The sequence below is a fragment of the Lichtheimia ornata genome (assembly GCF_029851405.1).
Source record: "Lichtheimia ornata isolate CBS 291.66 chromosome Unknown scaffold00015, whole genome shotgun sequence".
NCBI lineage: Eukaryota > Fungi > Mucoromycota > Mucoromycetes > Mucorales > Lichtheimiaceae > Lichtheimia > Lichtheimia ornata.
In genome coordinates this window covers 298,387-322,112 of record NW_026695335.1, presented here as the reverse complement: position 1 = coordinate 322,112, position 23,726 = coordinate 298,387, and the positions used below count along the sequence as shown (strand labels likewise).

Here is a 23,726-nt window from a genome sequence, read left to right as displayed (position 1 = left end):
TTTCATAAGCAATACTCTTGAAAACTACATATCCAAAAGAACAAAATCATATACAAGAAAAGAGTCTATTATTCTTTTTCATTCCTCATGAATGGTAACCGGGTTTAGATAGGGGGTGGTGAACAGCATACGCATTGAGAAAAGCAAAGCAGTAATAGGAGGCGGGGAAGAAGTTTTGCACCCGCCACTAGAGCCGGGCAGTAGCAATAGCTTTGGCCGGATCAAAAAGACATCGTCTCCGACGACCTTCATCCACGATTTGAACATCGCTTATAAATACGAGGTATCTTTGCAAAACACATTTCATCGCTTTATCACGATGGAAAAGTCAAACCACGACAGCTCATCCACCCGGTCTGACTATACCATCCATGAAGACATCACATACAAGCAAGAAATCGAAGGAAATGATGGCACTTATGGTGAACCCGATGCAAATGCAGTCAACATTGATGGTCATTATCCTTTTTTATCAACGTTCCTTAAATTCAAATAGCTAACAGGCCCTTTATTGTTTTATAGAGGCAAAGCTCGAATACGATACTCTCAAGCGTGAATTATCGCGTATAAGCCGTGCATCTGTACCCGAGGGCAAAGCTGAGGAAGGTGCTGCCGATCAAGAAGTATTCGATCTCGATGCCTTTTTACACGACATGTCCAACCAAGAAAGCTCAGCAGGCCACAAACCCAAACATCTTGGTGTCCTATGGAAAGACCTTGTTGTTGAGGTATGTTGTATAGTAGTAACGCCACCGTTTATCATTCCTCTAACTCTTTTTAATTTCAGGGTCTCGGTGCTGATGCACATGTGATATCCAATGTGGCGAGTGCTTGTCTCGATGTATTACAATTTTGGAAATACTTTGGCATCGGCAAAAAGAGTACGAAAAAGACGATTCTTCGCGGCCTTAATGGATTTTGTAAAAACGGCGAGATGCTGTTGGTGCTTGGTCGACCTGGTGCAGGCTGTACAACATTGCTCAAAGTACTCAGTTGTATCCGTTCTCCTTATACCCATGTTGGTGGTGAAGTAACCTATGGCGGTATCGATTACAAGACCTTTTCAAAGCATTACCGTGGTCAAGTGGTATACAATGAGGAAGAGGATCAGCATTATCCTACCTTGACAACCAAGCAAACGCTTCAATTTGCATTGCGTACAAAGACACCTGGCACTCGACTTCCTGATGAAACCAAGAGGGATTTTGTTGACAAGATCATTTACTTGCTGGGTAACATGCTGGGACTTACAAAGCAAATGGATACGGTGGTTGGCAATGCTTTCGTCCGTGGTCTCTCTGGTGGTGAGCGCAAGCGTCTTTCCATTGCCGAAGTTATGACGACACGCAGCACTATCACTTGCTTTGATTGCTCTACCCGTGGTCTCGATGCTGCTTCTGCCCTTGATTACGTACGCTCGTTGCGTATCATGACCGATGTATTTGGCAAGACTACGATCGCTACGTTGTATCAAGCCTCCAACAGCATCTTCAATTTATTTGACAAGGTGTTACTCTTGGATGAAGGCCATTGTATCTATTTTGGACCAACCAGTGAAGCCAAGGCATACTTTGAACACATGGGATTCCATTGTCCACCTCGCAAATCATTGCCGGATTTCCTTACTGGTCTATGTAACCCCTTGGAACGTGAGGTCCAACCTGGCTTTGATGGAAAGACACCTGAACACGCGCATGAATTCGAGGAACGCTTTTATGAATCATCCACGTACAAGGCAATGATGGCCGAGATGCAAGCATACGAAGAGCAAATTGCACGTGACAAGCCAGCTGAACAATTCATGCAAGCCATGCGCGATGAGCATCAAAAATTAGCTCCGAAGTCGCAACCCCACACCAGCTCTTTCTGGCAGCAAGTCAAGGCACTCACCATCCGTCAACATCAACTCCTCATCAAGGATCACGAGGGTCTTCTTTCTCGCTATGGCACCATCTTTGTTCAATCGCTCATCACTGGCTCGGTGTTTTTCAGCATTCCTCTCACTGCCAATGGCGCATTTAGTCGAAGGTACTTCTTGATCCCATTCTTCTTCGTCTTCTCCTCATGCTAACTCTATCCCATTAGTGGTGCTCTTTTCTTTGCCGTTCTATTCAATGCGCTCGTATCACAATCTACTCTGATTTCTTTCTTCTTGGGTCGTCCTGTTCTCGAAAAGCAAAAGCACTTTGCCATGTATCGTCCTTCAGCCTATTATCTTTCCATTGTTGCTATGGATATCCCATATGCTGTTGTACAAGGTAAGCTCAAGAAAACTATGAACAAGACGCGTTACTAAACGATACATGATTAGTACTTGTATATGAGATCTGCTCTTACTTCTTGATGCATCTTGACTTGGACGCCGGCCGTTGGTTTACCTACTTTATCATTTTGATATTCATCAACTTGGCCATGAATGGATTCTTCCGCTTCTTTGGTACCATCACATCCAGTTTCTTTGTCGCAACACAAGTATCAGGTGCCCTTTTTGTTGCCCTTGTCACCTACTCTGGCTATGTGATCCCTTATCAAACACAACATCCATGGCTTTATTGGTAAGTGTGTTGTACCATTGTATCTATGATGGAATTTGTTTACTGATATGGGGTACGTATTTAGGATCTATTGGATCAATCCACTCGCCTATGGTTATCGTGCTATTGTGTCGAATGAATTGACGGGTCAACATTATTCATGCGATGGCCTTGGAAATTCTGTTCCCTATGGTCCTGGTTATGATGATTGGAATTACAAGGTGTGCACTATGCAAGGTGGCAACCCTGGCGAAGACTTTGTACTTGGTGACGACTATCTTTTTGCTGCAAGACGATTCCGTACATGGTGGAGATGGGCACCTGATTTCGTGGTGGTCGTTGGCTTTTTCCTTTTCTTTACGGCTTTGAACTGTTTGGCCATGGAAAAGATTCAGCTAAAGTCATCCGGATCGCTCACCAAGTTGTATCTCCCTGGAAAGGCACCCAAGCCACGTACCGATGAGGAAGAAAACGCACGTCGTGAACACCAAGCCCATATCACTGACAACATGGCAAAGGTCTCTACCGGTACAACGTTCTCCTGGCACAATGTGAATTATACAGTCCCCGTTAAAGGTGGTACAAGACAACTGCTCAATGACATTTCAGGCATTGTCAGACCAGGCCACTTGACTGCATTGATGGGTTCCTCTGGTGCTGGTAAAACAACCTTATTGGACGTATTGGCAAAGCGCAAGACCATTGGCAAGGTTGAAGGAGATGTCTTTTTGAACAACGAGGCATTGATGAATGACTTTGAGCGTATTACGGGCTATTGTGAGCAAATGGATATTCATCAGCCTGCTGTCACGGTGCGGGAGGCATTGCAATTTTCAGCCTATCTTCGTCAAGATGCCGATGTACCAAAGGAAGAAAAGGATGCCTATGTGGAGACCATTCTTACATTGCTTGAGATGGAGGATATTGCGGATGCCCAAATTGGTGAAGTTGAGCTTGGTGTTGGTATCTCGGTCGAGGAGCGCAAGCGTTTGACGATTGGTATGGAGTTGGTGAGCAAGCCCAAGCTCTTGTTTTTGGATGAACCCACATCAGGTCTGGATGCACAATCATCATACAACATTGTGCGCTTTATTCGCAAGCTTGCTGATGCTGGTTGGCCTGTGCTATGTACGATCCATCAACCTTCCGCTATCCTGTTTGAGCATTTTGATCACTTGTTGCTTTTGGTGCGTGGTGGCAGAACCGCCTATCACGGTGAGATTGGTCCTGATGCACGCACAATGATTGATTATTTTGAATCCAATGGTGGTCCCAAATGCTCCCCAGACGCAAATCCTGCAGAGTATATCCTTGAAGTGGTGGGTGCTGGTACAGCTGGCAAGGCGACACGTGATTGGGCTGATATCTGGGCTGGCTCACCTCAAGCAAAGGCTCTGCAAGAAGAACTTGATCTCATCAAAAACCAAGCTGACATGCACCCAACACGTCCTTCTTTGCAATACGCCACGCCGTTTACGACTCAATTCCATTTGGTGCTCAAGCGTATGCTTTTAGTCTATTGGCGTTCCCCTGAATACAATATTGGTCGATTTGCAACGCTCATGTTCAACTCTTTACTTACCGGTTTCACCTTTTGGAAGATGTCAAACACCCAAACCGATATGCAGAATCGCATCTTTGCTCTCTTTGGTACCTTTATCATGTCAAATATTCTGGTAAGTCACTTGCAATAGATGTTATCGATACATGTACTTAATGATATACCATTACAGATTATCTTGTCCCAACCCAAATTCATGACTGAACGACTCTATTTCCGACGCGAGTATGCCTCTCGATACTATGGCTGGCTTCCATTTGCTTTATGCCCGATGCTTGTTGAGATGCCTTACATCATCTTCTTTTGTAAGTGACTTCCTCGTCTGCCATGGATCGACGTACTAATAATCGACGTTTTACAGCTGCTACTTACATGTGCGGATTTTATTGGACGGGTGGTTTTGCCAATACTTCTGAGGCGTGTGGTTACTTTTTCATCTTGGTGGTATTCTTTGTCTTTTATTCCGTTAGCATTGGCTTTTTGATCGCTGCTATTACTGAAAACCCCACGTCAGCTGGTAAGGATTGCGTTTTGATGACAAGTCGTATGCTGTGGACTAATGCAAAATGTGTTGTAGCTTCTATCAATCCTTTGGTTGCTTCCATCTTTATTCTCTTTGCTGGTTTGATGCAGCCTGAAGCTTCGATGCCTTATTTCTGGAGAAAATGGATGTACTGGCTTGGTAAGTTATCATGTCGTCTTTGGATATTTTGGCAATACAACTTACGTTAATGCACCGTAATAGATCCCTTCCACTATTACATTGAAGGCCTTGCTACCAACGAATTATCCAATGTCCAAGTCACGTGCAACTCGGATGACTTACTCACCTTTAATCCACCACCCAATCAAACATGTGGTGAGTACATGACGAACTTTTTCAACTCTGGCGGAAGCGGTTATATCGATAATCCCAATGATACTACGGCGTGCCAATACTGTGCCTATTCCTCTGGTACCGAGTTCTTTGAACAAAACTTTGGATGGTCAGCTTCAAACAAATGGAGAGACCTTGGCATCATGATTGCATTTTTCATTTTCGATCTCGCCATGTTGATCATTGTCTGCTACTTTAAACGTAAACCTAGACGCTAGATACATAAGATTCAATAATATCATTCATTCCATTGCATTCTCGTATACTATTTTACATCCCCCCCTGCTCATGTCATTTAAAATAAACTGCCCCCCACCATTGTATCATATAATATACATCGTACATTATCCCATGATCTTGAAATACCTAAATGATTAGGCGTGTGCATATCCATATTTATATCCTTTAGCCGAATTACCGCGCAACGCCTTAACAATGATGCTGGAAACAAGCTATGCATACGTGGTATGCAAGGCTAAATCATTCATGCTATTCACTACACAAATCAAGCTAGCTTTGTTTCCCCATGACTACTAGCCTTTAATTTCGGGACACAAAGCTATTATAGCTCGCTTGAGTATGGCATCATCGCACAGGGATTCATCTGTTGTGCAGTGACCAAGAGCCTTTATGATCAACAAGGACATTGTTGTCCCCACGAAGACGACAAGAATTGTATAAACACACCCCATGTACGCGGTATAATGGAGGCACCAACGTTATGGTAAGAGCAATTCCCGGGTAATATGCTTTTTTTAGGACTTGAAAATTACCAGCTGTGGGAGCAGAGGAGATCAAAGAGGAGTAACTCAGTCATGTGTACACCTACGTTCATGTCTTTTTTGTCTCACATAGCGTAGCACACAAATCTATCAAATTAAGGCTGCCACGTGTTACAGGACGAATTTGCCATCAGCATCCCTAAAGCTCACACCCTTTCAAGCATTTACTTTTTGCTTGTTTCAAAGACGATCTATCGAGCTATAGTACGTGTATCATTCCACACAAGCATAGCATCATCTGGAATCTTGCTTGCTTGAATAAAGCATGCTGGGTATAATGGGTGTGTGAATGCTACGTGTGTGTGTGTGTAGAATAGGGTCATGCAACGCTGACCCTGAAATACGCCAGCTGCAGCGGGATCGACGTGCACATCCCATTTTGTGCCATATATACGATGTATGAATAGCTGTCGTACACGAGATGTCTCACAGGAGTAATGTAACGTCTAGACCCAACATGTCTAGTAAGAGAATTGCACCACCCATTGTATAAGTATTCATTGTTTTCTCTCATCTGAATCAGGTGAGGGGAGGGAAAAAAGAAGCTCGAGGGGTGGTGTAGTCGAAGAGGGGGTAGGTTGTTGGGTTTGCATGCATTTCCATTGGCAATCACCAATAATGATGTATGTATCAAATGCAATCATTGTCAACACGAGGGGGATGACAGCCTACTGAGCCCGACAACGCGCATCGTAATAGATCAAGCAGCAGATGTCTGAGCTTTTGCTTTAGTAAATGGACTGATTTCTAACTTGTTATCCATATCATCATGATGGAGTTTGAAAGCTGGCTCGTTGAAACTTGCTTTTTTCGCCCTTGTGCATCCATCAAGCACACACCATTTCGCCCTTTCCCCTACATATATAAATTTACCTGATGTGGATGCATGATCCCCCCCTCTTTCCCTTTACTTCCCTTATTGACGGTCTCGCCTTTTGAGATACATACATCTTCCATCACTATCCTTGAATCCATACTTTTTTCCCTTCCTCTCATTCCTTTCCTTTAAACAACTCTTACAACAACAACATGTACTGGAAGACTACCATTGCAGCTGCCTCTGCTGCCTTGCTTGTCGGTGTCAATGGTGCCGCAACCACTAATTACACCAGCTCCACTGATCCCACCAAAATCACTATCCCTGACATCCCTCAAACTACCTCTCAAGATCCTACCCAAGAGTGCGCTTGGTACGATTCCGAATTTGCATACGACAAGGCTACATGGCCCACCGTATGGGAAGTAGCCACAAGCAATGGCATGAACACTAGCGCCGAGTTCCAAGCCTTGTATGATTCAATTGATTGGTCAAAGGCCCCCAAGATCGATCCTAGAACGCTTGATGCTGCAGGTGGTCTTAATATGACAGGCTATGATCCCAAGGATCCTGATTGCTGGTGGAGTGCTTCCCAATGTGTTCAACCCAAGTTGCCTGATGTCAATGCTGATATCTATGCTTGTGATGAGCCCGAGACTCTTGGTTTGGTATGTCCTCCCAAAACGATCTTTTACGACTTTTGTGCTAAGACCAATTGCTGTAGACTTTCGATGATGGTCCCAACTGCTCCCATAATGCTTTTTACGACTTTTTGCAAGAAAAGAAGCAAAAGGCATCCATGTTCTACATTGGTTCCAATGTCCTTGCTTGGCCCTATGGTGCCCTCCGTGGTGTCAAGGATGGTCACCATATTGCTGGCCACACATGGTCTCATCAACTCATGACCACTTTGTCTAACAAGGAAGTCCTTGCCGAGCTCTACTATTCCACCAAGGCCATCAAATACGTCTCCGGATTGACGCCCCGTTATTGGCGACCTGTAAGTGATTGAATTGCATTGTAGCATATATTCAAGAATACTAACTTCCTCGCTATTTAGGCTCAAGGCGACATTGATGATCGTGTTCGTTGGATTGCCACTCAGCTCAACCTTACTGCCATTCTCTGGAACATTGATACTGATGATTGGGCTGCCAATGCTGTTCCTGGTGTTACTACTGAAACTGTCGAGCAAAACTACAAGGACTTCATTGAGATGGGCAAGAACGGTACCTTTAGCCAAAGTGGTGCCATTATTCTTTCTCACGAAATCAACAACATGACCATGTCCATGGCTATGGAGAACCATGATGCTCTTGCCAAGGCCTACAAGCATGTTATTGATGTTCCTACTTGCATGAACATTACTAACCCCTACGTTGAGAATTCCGTTACCTTCCCCACCTTTGATGAATATGTCAAGTCTGCTTCTTCTGGTAGCAAGAGCAATGGCGATGGCAAGAAGAATGGTGATGGTACCTCTACCTCTGGTGAAGCTGTCAAGAAGCAATCTGCTTCCGGTGATGATGAAAGCGCAGCTGCTGGCAACATGATGGTCAATGGTCCATTGCTTATTGCTGCTTTGTTTGCCGTGGCCGCTTTTGCATAAACATAAACACATAAACAATCTCTCTCTCTGTAGCAGTAGTATAGCAACAACATAGTATTCCCGTGAACATATAACATTCACACATCTTTTTTACTTTTCTCTATTCATTCTCTACGTTGTCGCATGTCCCTTAATGTATTGCTGCAAATTCACACCGTAATCAGATAAACATCTCAAAAAGATACAGCATTCAATCATCTCAACCGTGCGTATCAAGAGAAGGGAGGGGTGTGTACCATCTCGTGGCAACAACCTGGATCAATTTGATTGGTCCACAATGTTCATCTTTTGCTGGATGAAATGCTCCTCATTTCCCGACAACGCGCTTTTCAAACTCCCACACATCTCACCCAACTTTACTCTCTTACTCCCTCCACCAAACAAGCATTATGGGTTGTAAGTTGATACGAACAAACAATACAAATTTATATCTCATGCATATGTCTTATAGTCAGGGCACTTAATCTTGTACGGCCGTTCATGGCTGTCCTTCCCGAGATTGCTACTCCCGATCGCAAGGTAAAACGAGTACAAAAAGAGAGAGGGAAGAGGATTGGAAGAAAGAGGATGCTCATGTAAGCGTGTATTATGGAATAGGTGCCATTTGATCAACGCGCTTTATGGACCGTGGTGACGCTCTTCATCTTTCTCGTCATGTCGCAAGTGCCATTGTATGGTATCATGTCGTCCGATTCATCTGATCCCTTATACTGGATGCGTGTCATCTTGGCTTCCAACCGTGGTACCCTCATGGAACTTGGTATTACGCCCATTGTCACCTCTGGCATGATTATGCAGTTGCTCTCTGGTGCCAATCTTATCCATGTGGATTATAGCCTTAAGGAAGATCGTGCCTTGTTCAGTGGTGCTCAAAAGTGTAAGTGGTATGGATGGGTTGGGCATCATTGTTCATAGCTTGCTAATCCCCCTTGACTCCCTTAGTGTTTGCTGTATTGATCGCTATTGGCCAAGCTACCGTGTCCGTATTGACTGGATTGTATGGCAGCCCTAAGGAAATTGGTGCTGGTGTTTGCGTCCTTCTTGTGTTGCAATTGGTTGGTGCCTCTTTGGTGACCATGCTCTTGGATGAACTTTTGCAAAAGGGTTATGGATTTGGCTCTGGTATCAACTTGTTTATTGCTACCAACATTTGCGAGACTATCTTCTGGAAGGCCTTGTCTCCTACCACCGTCAACCTTGGTCGTGGTGATGAACCCGAAGGTGCCTTGATTGCCTTGGTGCGCTTGTTGGTGTCGCGTAAGAGCAAGGCACGTGCTTTGAAGGAAGCCTTTTACCGTTCGCATCTTCCCAACGTGATGAACTTGATTGCCACCTTTGCCATCTTTGGTCTTGTTACCTACCTCCAAGGCTTCCGTGTTGAATTGCCTGTAAAGTCAAACCGTGTTCGTGGTCAACGTGCTAGCTATCCCATCAAGCTCTTCTATACTTCGAGCATGCCTATCATGTTGCAATCCACTATCACCTCGAACATTTTCATGATTTCCCAAATGCTCTACAAGCGTTTCGGCTCCAATGTCCTTGTTCGTGCCCTTGGTGTATGGGAACCTCTTGATGGATCTAACCAATGGTTTGCTCGTGGTGGTATTGCCTACTACTTGTCTCCTCCTCGCAGCTTGATTGAAGCTGTTTTGGATCCTATCCACACTGCAGTCTATATCACCATCATCCTTACCATGTGTGCTCTCCTCTCAAAGACCTGGATTGAAGTATCGGGCTCCTCTGCTCGTGATGTTGCACGTGAACTCAAGGATCAACAACTTGTCATTGTCGGCTATCGTGATTCGTCCATGTACAAGGAACTCAAGCGTGTCATTCCTGTTGCTGCTTCCTTTGGTGGTGCATGTCTTGGTGCCATTTCAGTTCTCGCTGACATGCTTGGTGCTATTGGTTCGGGTACTGGTATCTTGCTTTGCGTCACTATCATCTATCAGGTAAAGTGATAAGGAATTGGAATACCAATTTGGATGGTGTATATTAATTGTGGTTCTTTATTAGTACTTTGAAATGATCATGCGCGAGCAGATGGAATCGGGTATGGGCATGGAATCTATGATGGCCGGTAGCGGCTTGTAATCCCAGTTCCTGCCAAAAATCAATTGAGAGAGGGAGTAAAGAGAAAAAGATCATGTTAATGTAATTGTACTAGAAAAGAAAAAAAGCTTGCCTTAAAAAAACAGATGTAATAAACTGCATTGATAATGTTTCATGCATCCCACCACTTGGCTGATTTGAGTTACAAAAACACGTGATCCTATTCACGCTTGATGAAATTCCCAGCTTCAACGGTTGATCCGCATTCTTTTTCCTCCACACAATGGCAATGCAAACGTTGCGACGATCAGGACGCCATATTCCTGTTGTTCCAAGATACATTGCAGAGTATACGGTGTATGGCGAAGCCCATTCTCTTTGTTCCACCCTCGACGAATTACCAACACAGCTCAACGCGCTTGACATGTCGTATAACCTCGATCTTCACGACAGCAATCTGCATGTGTTTTCTATCGGTAAGCAATATCCAACACTGTACATGTAGATAGTAATATGGGATGTTATCTTTAGGTGGTGGCAGTACAGACGACTATGCTGGCATTGTGCGATCGAATAGGCCGATACCTGAATTATGCGACGTGTTTTACTTTGAAGCCAAAGTGATGGATGCAGGACGACATGGCTTTATCGTTGTTGGCGTATGTTCTGATCAAGCCGACCTTGAGCAATTACCAGGATGGGGGACTGATACGTGGGGTTACCATGCCGACGATGGCCGTGCTTTCGATGGCAACAGCGGCAATGATCAAGGGTTGCCCTTTGGACCAGGATACACCGTATTGGATGTGATTGGATGTGGCATTGATATGCAGCGTCGTGATATCTTTTACACAAAGAACGGCCGCTTTATTGGAAGAGCTTTTCATGCTGTACGATTTGGGATTGATCTACATCCATGCATTGGTTTGAATTCACCGGGGGAATCCGTGGTTGTCAACTTTGGAAATCAGCCTTTTGTATTTGACATTGAAAAGTACATCAAGGTATGTATTCATATCGGGGTAACTCTATATGTATTGATACATTGGGTGGTCATACATAGGATCAGCAAATGAAAAAGGTTCAAGAACTTCAACAAAAGTACAGCAAGGATTGAACAATCTTTTTATTTCGCAATGGCGTTCCACAATTTTCCAGCTAATCCACCACCGGATGATGAACTCGATGCAAATGATAGAGGCGGTGCAGTATCCATGGGCGGCATAGCTTGTGGTGGTGGTTGACGTACCATGAGATTATTGTCATTGGGAAGGCAACGAATTTCAAGCATGACGGGTCGCGACGAGAGGGCACTCTTGTAGTGAAAGCCAATACCATCCAGTGGACGTACCATTGTAAGACCCGGCAATTCAGGCTCACTACCCAAGTTGACGAGTGGAGCACCATGAAACGGCTGATGATGGATGACGGCAGGAATATAGGGATCAAGTCTATCTTGGTTAGCTACATCAAATGCAGCCCACACCACTGTATCACCAGCAACGTCATGATGCATAGGTCGATAACACCAAATAAAACCTCGTGTACGCAATCGTTGTGCCTTGTTATTTAATCGAGTGGATTCTTTACGAGATAATACGGATGATGCTGATGATGATGTGGATGTGGATGGTCCCGTTGTTGTTGTAAGATGTTCATTCAAAGGATGACCCGCTGGATAAAGACTATTCTTGACAGCACGAGTTGCAGGTCGATAAGCAGCATCGGTTATAGACATGACTGCTGATGGATCCCAACGTGATCTATCCACAATAGCTGGTGGTGGTTTCTTTTTATCAAACCAACCAAATAACGATTTACTACGTCGTAATTCACCACCACCACCACCATGCATGGCTCGATTCGCTGCTGCTGCTACCACGGCTCCTGCTGCTGCTTCAGCGGCTGCTGTTGTTGCCGATGTTTCTTTTTTCTCTTCTTCACCAGTGTTCTCTTTGGGTGCATCTTCTTTCTTGGTATCTGATGCAGGTTCTTCTTTGGGTTCTTCTTTTTTGGGTTCTTCATCCTTTTTAGGTTCTTCTTTTTTCTTTTCTTTGGGTTCCTCTTTTTTGATTTCTTTCGGTTGAGATGATGATGATGATGATGCAGGTGGTGGATTGTTTGGTGGAGGAGGTGGTTGTTCAAGAGGAGGGCCAATAGGTGGAGGAGGTGGTGGTGGTGGAGGAGGTGGACCAAATGCAGCAGGATGACGAAAAGGTGGGACAAAAGGTGCCCCATGCATCATGGGTGGAGGCATTGGTCCTAAAAGGTCATTGAAGGGATTATTAAAGGGCATAGTCATTTGTGGATGCATCATGGGTCCAACGCCCATTTGCATCAATGCTGGTGGTGGTCTTGGAGGTGGCATGAACGAATGATGTGGGGGTATCATGGGTGCGGGTGGCATTGGTGGTACTGGTGGTATGGGTGCACTTGGCATAGGTTGTTGCATCATATTCATCTGTGCTGGTATGGGTGACACCCAAGGTGATGAGCCAGTCATGGGTTGTTGTTGTTGTGTCATGGGAGGGCTACTCATCAGCAGATTATGGCTATTCGTTGGTTGTTCATACAAGGAATGTCGCCGACGTAGCAAAGGTGACTGTGCGCTATCCAAGAATACATTGTTATCATCATCGCCCTGCACATCTTGTGCCACAATAGGTGGTGCACGTGGCTCATGGATCGTGCGTCGTCTTTCGGGTATAGATTGTTGCGGTGGTTGCTGTTGCTGTTGCTGCATAGTAGCATAAACTGGCTCATCTAATGGCTCATCGCTGATAATGATATCCGCCCACCTTTGTGGCACCTGATGATCATTTTCCATCGGTCGCTGGGGCACTCGTTGTTGCTCACGAATTCGTTGTGTGCCTGTGCTTTTGTGTCGCCGAACACTAGCTGTTGATTTCATCTCTCGTTGATTGTTGTCGTCAAAGTAATATGGATAGTAATAATCTGTTGATGTCGTTGGAGGTATATAGTCTTCCCATTCGTTGTCAGCACCCTCCATCGCCATTGCTGCTGCCCAAGGGTCCCAGTAATAAAAGTCATCCTCTTCCAAAGCATGATCATCTCTGTAATATGAATGACGTCGTTTGCTACTATTACTTTTACGACGTCGAGGTGGTTTACGGCTTTTGTTGGGACGGCGCTCAATCAAATCATTATCATAGAAATCGCGTTCAGTGGGCATTTGCCGATGAAGTGAAGACGAACGATGCACCATTTAAGAGAAAAAGTGTATGGGAAGTAAAAAGGAAAAAGAAAGAGTGGATGCATGTTAAATTCTCGTTTGAATCTTCTTTATTGTTGTCATGGGGGATCCCGGATGAAATACAAAAGGTAACTTCCGTCGGCTACAGTAAAGGATGCGTTCCGAAAAGTGACGCAGTCATTGTTCCTTAGTCTTCTCATTGTGTGTATGATGGTCATTTGATATTGCTTATGACGGCTAAGAAAGAACAAAAGGTAAGCCACTTTCTCCTTTCGATAAGAATGAAAGCATGTTTTGAATGAAAGGGGAGGACATGGAATGACCTGCAACAAAGGATACGTCTCAGGTTTCCAGTTACAGTAAAAAGAATTCCCATGGTCATTCATCCTTTTCCGGTCAAACAGTAAACAAATGTCGTGTCCTTTGGAATATGCAGACTTGCTTAAGCATGCAATTGTTGTCACACATACACATGCGCTAGCGGACTACATTTTTCTGCATTATGGGAAATATGCGTATTGACGATGTATATGTCGTACGCATTCACACTCGATCATCATGATGTGCTTCACACACATCATAATGCATCATAGTTGTCATTGCTCGGGAAGACTTTTGGTGTGATGCTGGATCAAGTAAATGCAATAACAGGTACGCACGCACACACCACATCACGTTGTTACGCAACACAGATATCTAGTGTGCCGCAAATCCACGGGAATGATATAGAGTAACGAGCAATCAGGGTACACATAATAATAATATGGCGTGTGCCATAAAATTCATACGATACGTTTTTATGCTTTGCAAGTTTATTTTTCAGCGCTTTCTCTCTCACACTATTCTGACACATGAAAATCGGAGAGGCTACAAACCACCATGCGATTGGTGTGTTGTTGCCGGGCAACTCCGGATCAGCCCCTTCACGTTTGCTTATATTAACGTCTCGTAATATTTTTTCTTGCCGATCCTTGTTTTCCCTTTACTCTTTTTCTATTTCTTTATGGCAGCAGTTGCTTCTTCCTCTACAGCAAAGTTCCCACGTTCAACATCATCATGGCAACGCAGTGACAAGATTCTTGACGTATTGTTACCACGCTACTACGAATACGATCTTGGCGAGTTTTATGACAAGCCTGCAGACCGAAAAAGCACATGTTTTCGAGATGACCCTGAATTATCCATGGGTGATGATGGCGATAGCATGTATGCAGAAACCTTACTGAATTCTGATTTTATGGCATGGCTCAACAATGATGATGATGACAAGAATCGATCTTCATCCTCCTCGTCCTCTTCCTCCCATACATGGTCTGCCCTTGAACGTTTACGCATGCTAGTTGCTCATACCGCTACCCCGTCATTCATGCTACCACCCCCGCCTGAGATTTCACAAGTACCCACGCCTTCTTTCCGCTCTTCCTCATCAACATCGTCATCATCCGCTTCCTCCACAAACATTCATCCACAACAACAACAGCAATATCATTCCACCGTATATCCCAATCCTACCACCACAACTGCTGATGTCAAGGGCAAAGGCAAAGCTTCAAAGTAAAACCTCCATACATGCCAAGACACCACCCCACCAGCAACATCAGCCAACCTTGTATACAATTTCCGAATCATTTTGCTTTTAATTATTGTTGTTTGTTTTCCATGTATAAATCTATATAAACATTACATTCATCCCGCCAACGAAGAAAAGGATAGCAACGGTCGCCATGGCAATGGATGATGTGTATGCATTGATACCAATGAGAGACCCAGCCGAATTGGATGATGAGGATGATGATAGCGACGATGAAGAGGATGGATTTGCTTTGCCATATTGTGGATCTCTGAACGAGGAAGGGATGGCATTATCGTCATCGTTGGATGGAAATTGGGCAGTTTGAGTGAGTGGATTCTTGGTTGCACTGCTGGTGTTGGATGCTTGTTGTGCAAGATAATCGGCAATCCCTGTATGACGTTGTAAATAGACACGCATGATTACCATCTCTCACACATACCATTCACACTACAAGCTTTTTGTGTCTTTTGACAGGATGCTGGTACCACGGTGTTGAAACCATTTGCAGGATCGACTTGGCTATGGTTGAAGAAGGCTGTGATATTCATAATCTCCATTCGAGCTGTCTCCTTGGGAGGACCCATGCTAAAGTTTGGATTGCCATCAGACCAGTGGTTGAACATGAAGCGGCTTGGTAGTTTAGGAATGTTGGTTGTCAATCGCTGTGCTTCGACACCGTCAATGTAGAAAATGGCAAGATTGGGTAGCCAATCGAAACGATACTCGTGGAATTCCTATATACGTAGACGCATGTTGAGTATTCTAGTCATAATAAAAAAGGGTGTTATCATACTGCAGTTGGGTCATATCCAAGATGATGATTATCGTGGGTCAAGTGAGAAGCATGGCCATCTTCCAATAAGCCTGGATGAATAGCGAAATAAGATTGTGGGGGAGCAACCGAGCTGAGAATTTCAATGTCAATTTCCTCTTGTGGGTTGTACAAATACATGGCTGATACTGTGCCATTGACAGGCGTCGTCTTGATATTGGCACGGAATGAACCATATAAGAAATCGTTTCGTTGTGTACCGAATCCACCACAATGCATCGTTTCTCCATTGATGCTAACAGCCACCACTAATCCACCTCCAGATGGGTTCATGTACACATTGTCTTTGGTGAATGTCCGATCATGCGTTCCTTCATATTTGGCTTCAATATTGTACGTCGCCACAAATAGGTCATTCATCGTTTCGGTCGCCTGACCATTGGCAAAATCCACATGCCACATATCGGTCCACACACGTGATGCATCTTGCAACTTGCTATTCGCTACCGGTTCATCCACGTATCCACAATCGCATTGACCCGAAAGACCTGAATGCTGCTGCTGCTGCTGCTCTTTTGTTGACGAAGCTGCTGATACCCGCTGAAGTATTATCAATTGCAGTACGAGTACTGTCTTTAGCATTTTATCCAAGGTTGTCATTTGGAAGTTGGAAAGGAAAAGATGGAAATTACCCGAGTCCATGTCTCTCGTGTCATTTTTTCGAGCAACCCACACCTTTTTGTTTGCTGCAACGGTGTCTCATCGCTCATATTCGAAACCGTGGTGGTAGGAATCCCATCTCTTTGTGGCGTACTATCATCATCATGATCATCGAACGAATATTCTTCTGAACCATTTAGGCATTTTCCATTGTGTTGCCCGTTCAAAACGAGATGTCAAGTAGTTTACATCATGCATCCAATCAATCAATAAACGTTTCACTTTGTTTACAAACAACAAACATTAGCCACCTGGAGACCTTCTTGGTAGTATAGGTAATTTAATCCAATCATGAAAGCGTATGTATTATTGCCGGTATGCCTTTTACTACCAAGTGCCTCCTAATCAAATATCCAGCTCACTGAGTAACGAGAGCATACTGTACGATTCACAAGAACTGCTATAAGCCAAAAATCATCAACAAGAAAAGCTTTTACTCTATACACGAGGCACACGATCTAAGACAACGCTACGGATATATAGTACTTTTTATGTCAAAGATGTCAATAAAGAGATAGCCAATCAATCAATCATAGGCCAAGTATTTTCATTCAGGTGCGTGCAATGCATGAGCCTTGTGTGGGGTGCCCTAAATTCAGTCCGACTTTTCTCTCTTTCTTCACATAGAGACGCGTTCTCTTTCTTTTCCACCCACTCCATTCTTTCACCATTGCTTCATGGATCTCGGCAGCCTTCTCAATCAGGGCTCACAGGGCTTGGACCTTGAAGAGCTACAACGCATTCTCTCTCAATCAGAAAGCAGCACTAAGCTCGATCGCATCACCAATCCGACCTTCTCTTTCCCTGACGCCATGGACGACACATATGAGTTTTTTGACGTATTCGTTCGTATTTTATTATCAATCGAGTATACGGACGAAGCTTTTGGATCTCAATACACTATGACGATCGTGGTGGAAGCGTTGCGTACATGCATAAACGGGTTACTACAACGACATGGATTTGGATGGCTGATTCAACTACCACGACGACTTTCCGATATGACATGGCGTATGCTGCAACAAAAAGAGGATCCAGCAATTCTGATCTACTTGTATGGATTGGTGTTGACAATTGCGACGCAACGAGATACATTGACATTGGAGGATTGGGCAATATCGCTGGTGGAATTCATCAAGGCCAAGCATAGCACCATCATGTGCCACATCTGGTTGTATTTGTGGTCAGTTGATGATACCCAAAAAAAGGACACCAAGTCGTTCTTCTTTCAGTCATTAAATGGTATCCTTGGCAACAACGAAGATGATGATGGATGGAACAAGTGTATCAAATCGATGGTGACCATTCTCAAGGAACAGCAAATGTCTTTGTTATATCAAATCGATGAAAAGCTGGGCAATGTCTTGTGGCGACCCTCGTTCACTACTGATGAATGCGTCATTGCTTATGCCACTCTTCGACTCACGTCCAATCGTGCTCTTTCTGAATTCCCTACAAGCTGCCAAATCTTGAAAAGGATTCTTGATACAGAAAAAGCTTCAAGTAAGTTCATTGATATACATGAATGGTATCATAGTTACCTAACCTATCTCTCTCTTTTTCTCATATAGTACAACAAGACAATCCATTATTGAACCCAATCGTGGAGGAATCGCTTCCAGGAGACGCCGTTGCCAAGATGAAGCTGCTGCAGAAGGCTATACTGATATGGATGAACGAATACAAAAAGCTTGGCGAGACACAGTTTAATATGTATTTGCAAACGCTCCTCAAATCACAGTATCCCACCGACAACAAAAGAATACTTGATGCGCTTGTGGCCTATTGGACAACTCGTGATCCTTATGGAAACCAACAGGATGTGATCCTTGACACATTTATGGAGATTTTGGGGAAGATCAAGTATCACCAACGTGCATCGCCCTATTACGCCTTCATTGAGTATTTCAAAGGATGGAGTGGACGTGCTGATGAAATGAGCGACACCAATGGATACAACATCACAGCCGGCGCCGAGATCAATGTATCGCGCTATGTTGGCTATGGCAATCCAGCACTTTTACGCGGATGTTGTCGAATGCTTGAGCGATTATCTAGCAGCAAAGCAGCTTATGGTTGGATCGTTTCGTGCATTGAAAATGTACATCCGGATATTGCGGTATGGTATGTTGGTTGGCTCGTTGAGCAGTGCAATCATACCAAGCCTCAATCATCTCCCTATGGCAGACTCATGGAATGGGTGCTTGGAAGTACAAGGATGGTGGACTTGGCCATGGACGTTGTACCTGTCATTTTGAAAACGATCATTGATGAGCGTTGGTCGTGGTTTCTTCAGCAATCCAAATGCAGCAAAGTCATCATCAAGTACTTTCAGGGATATCCACAGCTATCGACACAGCTTTTGATCAACCATTTATTGGAAACCAGGTCCAAACACTTTATCGACAATCTCCTCAGGAAGCTTCAAAAAGTGATGCCGAGCACAGAGCTCAACAGCACCGATTCTCGTGCCTGGTTTGCCAATCATTTTATGGGCCCTGTTGTAACCATGGTGAGCGAATCAAAAGAGGATTCAGTGGCATTGCAATTGTTTCATCGTATGCTAAGCGATGCTGATTCATATGAATTTTTCCTCGGCACATCACTGAATGGCAGCGACATCATTCCTCCCTCAGCTTTTGAGATTTTGCACGTGACAACTCAGCACAATGTATTTTCGGTTCAACATCTTGGGATGGTGTCTTTATTACATGAGATGGTACAATTGCGTGACAAGGTCAAAACACAAAGGCTGGTGACTGAATGGGAACGTCAATGGCTCAAGGACAATGGCACCCTATTTTCGGTTTCCAAAAAGTGGGTATTTCAGCTCATTGGCTTGTACGACAAAGCCCCTGCCCAGATCAAACAAATGATTGAGCAATTCATCAACATTGGCATCCAACATGATCAGCAAACCTCAACGAATCAACATGAATTTTCAAAAACGATGATGGAATTGATGATGATTGGAGACGTACCCGAAATCGAGACGTTGTTTGATTTATTTTCGCGATCACATGAACAATACAGCAAAGTCGACGACGACCGAGACGATGAAGTTGTATTTATTATCATCAGCATTCTACTTTCAATTGGTGAAGAATTACAATTCGCGCACAACCATCCAGAATACTACCCAAAGACAACAACACCACCACCACCACCACCACCAGCAATGCTTGAACAGGAATGGGATTCAGGGAGTGAGCAAAAGATGGGAAACAAGAAGCGTAAAGTGACGACATCGAGGAAACAGCAAGCTTCCAAATGGCAAAAGATGAAAGGACGTAAGCAACAACAACAACAGAAGCAGCGGCAACAGCAAACACAGTATTCGGCACGGCATTTGTTAATATTGTTGAGCCAACGAGCGATATCATTTCTTGAAACTGTGATGGAAGATGAACCTGGAGAGAGTCCTTTGAAAGAAATATGGCGCACCAAATTGACGACACAACCGCTCTTTTACGAATCACTACGATCCCTAAGCCAAGCAGTGGAGAGTGAAGGCGACCTTCGTGGTGACCTGCAGGCATTGGTTGATCGATGTTTGGGACGCCTTTCCAAGGAAAAAGTGAATCAAGCCCGAACCATTTTGGATTTCAATAGCTAAAAACCATAGCATCTGTTTATATATAAACTCGCTTTTTATACCCCATGGAAATGCTGGTTACATTTGAGAGTGGTCACTCTATCAAAGACCCCACGTTTGATTGTAAAATGCTGAGTTACAGGTACCTCCCAACTAGCATTGTTGAATCATATTTCTTATGAGTCTGATAACGGAGCCACTGTATTTATCTCTTTTGAGAGCAAGAAGGGAATAAGCTAGCTAAGTAGTAGAAGGTAATCAATGCACGCGTGTTTCAAGCTACTTTGCCATTGTCGTCTTCATCATCTATAATCATCTCGCTATAGTCATCATCATCATCTCTATAATAAAAGACGTCAATTAGCAAATCTGGCATGGTTGCCACCAATACCACCCACATTAATTTGTCGTGATGATATCGATGCTGAAAAGAGCGTCTGAATTTTGTCGAAGCACTATTATTATGCAGCGTATATCACCACGGCGGCCTTCCAATAAGGAATAATACAGCACAACACGTTGGATGTGATCATGTTATGCTGGGATGTCGAGGTGAGTAATAAATGGTCCAGCGGGCGTTTATCTTCAATAGCAACGACTAACAAACGATGGCGAAAAATCACATGACCTAGGGATTCCACAACCGCGAACGATTTTCAAACGCCGTTTGAAAGCAATATAAAGAGGGCAGCAGACGCCGCAGCATTCTTTTTTTTTCTTTTCTTTAAGTGCCAGGCAACCTGGGAGGTACCCAACGCTTTTACTCTGAGAGTATTTTGCTCTGAGAGTATTTTGCGGTTAACTCCACCTGGTTGTAGAGTTGCCCCCCTCACTTTGCAATCACCTCGTTTGACACACGCAGAAGGTGCCCCGTGTGGAGAGGGGACATGGATGTGCGGTGACCTTCACGTTGGTCATCTCCGTAAGTACTTGGATCTTTTGGCTCAAGGAAACTAACAGCCGCACACTAGCTAGCTTGTCGTTCTTTGTTTTCAATAAAAGAGGTTGTTTCATAATAACTTTGTCTACTTTGTCTTTGTTTATCAAATAAAATGAGTGTTCTTTAATAACTCGTATAATAACTTCTTATGTGTATAAGTTGCGTGTTGGTTAAAGTGTCTATGAAGCTCGTCGTGTTGGACGATTGGGAGCTTGATCGAGAGCTAATGGACATTGGTTGATCAGTGGAACGCCTTTGAAATGGGCTGCCGTGTTGGTGCTCCTCGAAGGTGGATCCTGAAAAGAGGTGTAAGCCAAAGGAGATAATAGCTTTTCAAGATCTAGACGTTCAACTTAGCAATAAAAGAGTGTAATGTTGAGACATACTAGCTGTGTTGCCATGGCAATAGAGTCGCGTTGGAATCGCGCAGTTTGTTGTTGTTGTTGCTTTGGAATCAAGAACGCTTGGAATGGAGAACGTTGCCAATGGCCTTCGAGCTGCCTTTGTGATTACAGCTATTTTAATTCGCTTGTCCTCGTATCGTTATCGCTGTGGTCCATACCTCGCGTTAGTGGTATCTTGCAGTGTACCGTGTTTTCGTCCCTGCTCCTGCTCGCGATACCATACAAATGTCGATCGAGGCACGTGCCTCTGGATAGCATGCATCGTCTTGACATGAACGCAACAGAGATATCATTAGCTGTTGTTTGTATTAATAAAACGACTCTGATGGCCATCTATACGTGCAGACAATGATGGTAATAGCCTTTTAACTCACCGACAATAATGCAATCTCCTTGACAACATGGTCCGTGCACTCTTTAGCTGACCTTCAGCAATCATCCATTTGTGCAACATAGGGTCCATGTCTAATCTATTCCTCCGATATAATAGCATCATCCATCGTAATGTATGGTGCACATGTTGCTATGACAAGGTCATCATTGCTTGGGTAACAACAACGTTTGTACCAGTCTGCGGTCTTCTAATATGTTGGGTTTATGCCCTTGTTGCATAGGACAATTCTTTGTCGTGTCGTGATTTAAGCATTGGATGCAGATGTGCAGATAATGACAGGGCCCGCTCAAATGTTGTATGACCCTCGTAGTATATCCAATAATTCAGGCAATGCTTTCCAGCAGTAGCGTTCTTCTCTCGCCCTCACTTTTCATATTTGTGTGTCTGTCCTTATCCAAGCGCATCCACCATTGCACCTGATATTACATTCCTCCCTTCCTTGTTTGTATTTTTGTCATCAATAAGCATACGGATCATGGTTCAATAGTTTACAGTACATAGTACGTGCTTTTATAAAAACGTCAACGTCCGCTAGCTACAATGTTGAAACCATCTAGCTATGCACCATCCAGAAGCATCCCGTCCAGCAGACCCATTTCAATCCCATACAGCCAAGGCGATATGTACAATGACCTTGAAGCTATCCTTGATCCTTCCCTTCATCTCCTTACCATTATAGAATCATCCATGCCATCCAGCATAAGTAGCTTCAAGTAAGACCAGAGTCGGTGCCTCATGTGCCTTCGTGTTTGTGTCGATGAATCTTGTAGATAAGGATATACAATCAATTCTATGCTGTCAAGTGCTTCCAACCATAAGCTCATACCATGCCTCTGCTCCATTATCCGAAAAAAATCGAGTACTCCAATCCCCCATCCATGGATGTAAACTGCTTCTCGTGAAAAAATAAGTCTTCTCAACAATGCCAGCCTATCCATCATCATTCTCGGCCGCATCCACATGACGTGATGTATCCTTCCTGCTGATGACGCGCCAAGTAACCAAAGCAACATTCCAGGACGCCAATGTCCTTGATTGCATCCATCCATAACCATTGCAAATCCAATACGTTGGTTTAAAAGAGCCATGTGATCGCTGCTGATATGCTTCCTTTCCCATCCTGCGGTTGATGTATCTCTTTCTTGGTCATTTTCCATCGCAGCTCAACCAGGCGAAGAGTGCTTGTATTGCAGCGTACTATATAGTTGATATGGCATCCCATCCAGAAGATCCGTACGTATTGAAGCAAGTTGCTACACGTAAATAAAGCTGCTTGTGTACAATGGCTAGCTGCTGTTCACGTGAAAAAGGCTGCAAGGCAAAAACGCTGATTGAGACACTGGAGACCTTGCTAATGGTAACAGCTGCAATGAATACTGGTGTGGTTAATCGTGGCAGAGGATCGTGCAAGAGAGCGTGTCGTATCGAGAGACGCGTGTGTTGTAGAAGAGTGACAAGAAGGCTGTGTACACGCCATGGACTTGCCATTCAGTCAAAGGTAATCGGATCAAGGCAGTTGTAGGATCGACATGATGGGTTGAAGCAGGACAATCGTTCGGAGGTGGTAGTTGTATACTTGAATGGGGCAATAATTGAGAATGAGAGGAAGAGGCAAGATGCTAGGGGTGGAAGAGGTGGAAATTAAATTGGTAGGTCACCTCTTGTATAAATGCATGAACACTGTACATCAATCCTTGATTATGAGATTGCCCATCTCGCACCTCAAGCTTTCACACAAGGTGCTCTTGGACATGCTTCTAGCATTGCAGGTCCCATATCAATCGTAGATGAATAAGGGTAGCAAGCTACTAAATGGGATACATGAAGATCGTCTTACTTACAGTCAAGAGAGATAGTGGAAAAAGACCATCGTTGTCGGGTC

The 23,726-nt window shown here is 44.1% G+C and overlaps 9 protein-coding genes across 9 annotated transcripts; 6 read left to right on the top strand and 3 right to left on the bottom strand.

Moving 5' to 3' along the window:
* Positions 1-319: 319 nt before the first annotated feature.
* On the top strand, positions 320-5,190 carry O0I10_004267 (uncharacterized protein; the record flags this gene model as incomplete). The annotated part of the gene is made up of 10 exons (XM_058484328.1): positions 320-455; positions 523-728; positions 788-2,028; positions 2,086-2,258; positions 2,312-2,555; positions 2,620-4,210; positions 4,268-4,400; positions 4,457-4,612; positions 4,673-4,777; positions 4,841-5,190. The coding sequence occupies 10 exons, from the start codon at positions 320-322 to the stop codon at positions 5,188-5,190; spliced, it is 4,335 nt and encodes a 1,444-aa protein (XP_058344953.1).
* A 1,593-nt stretch (positions 5,191-6,783) lies between these two features.
* On the top strand, positions 6,784-8,180 carry O0I10_004266 (uncharacterized protein; the record flags this gene model as incomplete). Its single annotated transcript, XM_058484327.1, has 3 exons — positions 6,784-7,239; positions 7,296-7,571; positions 7,632-8,180. 3 exons carry the CDS (start codon positions 6,784-6,786, stop codon positions 8,178-8,180), a joined length of 1,281 nt encoding a protein of 426 aa, XP_058344952.1.
* A 389-nt stretch (positions 8,181-8,569) lies between these two features.
* On the top strand, positions 8,570-10,274 carry O0I10_004265 (preprotein translocase, SecY subunit; the record flags this gene model as incomplete). Its single annotated transcript, XM_058484326.1, has 5 exons — positions 8,570-8,576; positions 8,632-8,699; positions 8,778-9,057; positions 9,123-10,132; positions 10,197-10,274. The coding sequence occupies 5 exons, from the start codon at positions 8,570-8,572 to the stop codon at positions 10,272-10,274; spliced, it is 1,443 nt and encodes a 480-aa protein (XP_058344951.1).
* Positions 10,275-10,515: 241 nt separating this feature from the next.
* On the top strand, positions 10,516-11,349 carry O0I10_004264 (uncharacterized protein; the record flags this gene model as incomplete). The annotated part of the gene is made up of 3 exons (XM_058484325.1): positions 10,516-10,708; positions 10,764-11,236; positions 11,296-11,349. The coding sequence occupies 3 exons, from the start codon at positions 10,516-10,518 to the stop codon at positions 11,347-11,349; spliced, it is 720 nt and encodes a 239-aa protein (XP_058344950.1).
* A 9-nt stretch (positions 11,350-11,358) lies between these two features.
* Positions 11,359-13,458, bottom strand: O0I10_004263 (uncharacterized protein; the record flags this gene model as incomplete). The annotated part of the gene is made up of 1 exon (XM_058484324.1): positions 11,359-13,458. One exon carries the CDS (start codon positions 13,456-13,458, stop codon positions 11,359-11,361), a length of 2,100 nt encoding a protein of 699 aa, XP_058344949.1.
* Positions 13,459-14,449: 991 nt separating this feature from the next.
* Positions 14,450-15,004, top strand: O0I10_004262 (uncharacterized protein; the record flags this gene model as incomplete). The annotated part of the gene is made up of 1 exon (XM_058484323.1): positions 14,450-15,004. The coding sequence occupies one exon, from the start codon at positions 14,450-14,452 to the stop codon at positions 15,002-15,004; it is 555 nt and encodes a 184-aa protein (XP_058344948.1).
* A 111-nt stretch (positions 15,005-15,115) lies between these two features.
* O0I10_004261 (uncharacterized protein) lies at positions 15,116-16,493 on the bottom strand (the record flags this gene model as incomplete). Its single annotated transcript, XM_058484322.1, has 3 exons — positions 15,116-15,408; positions 15,459-15,753; positions 15,813-16,493. The coding sequence occupies 3 exons, from the start codon at positions 16,491-16,493 to the stop codon at positions 15,116-15,118; spliced, it is 1,269 nt and encodes a 422-aa protein (XP_058344947.1).
* A 695-nt stretch (positions 16,494-17,188) lies between these two features.
* O0I10_004260 (uncharacterized protein) lies at positions 17,189-20,127 on the top strand (the record flags this gene model as incomplete). Its single annotated transcript, XM_058484321.1, has 2 exons — positions 17,189-18,014; positions 18,083-20,127. 2 exons carry the CDS (start codon positions 17,189-17,191, stop codon positions 20,125-20,127), a joined length of 2,871 nt encoding a protein of 956 aa, XP_058344946.1.
* A 1,098-nt stretch (positions 20,128-21,225) lies between these two features.
* O0I10_004259 (uncharacterized protein) lies at positions 21,226-22,686 on the bottom strand (the record flags this gene model as incomplete). The annotated part of the gene is made up of 4 exons (XM_058484320.1): positions 21,226-21,342; positions 21,433-21,547; positions 21,609-21,655; positions 22,516-22,686. The coding sequence occupies 4 exons, from the start codon at positions 22,684-22,686 to the stop codon at positions 21,226-21,228; spliced, it is 450 nt and encodes a 149-aa protein (XP_058344945.1).
* Between the last annotated feature and the right edge of the window lie 1,040 nt (positions 22,687-23,726).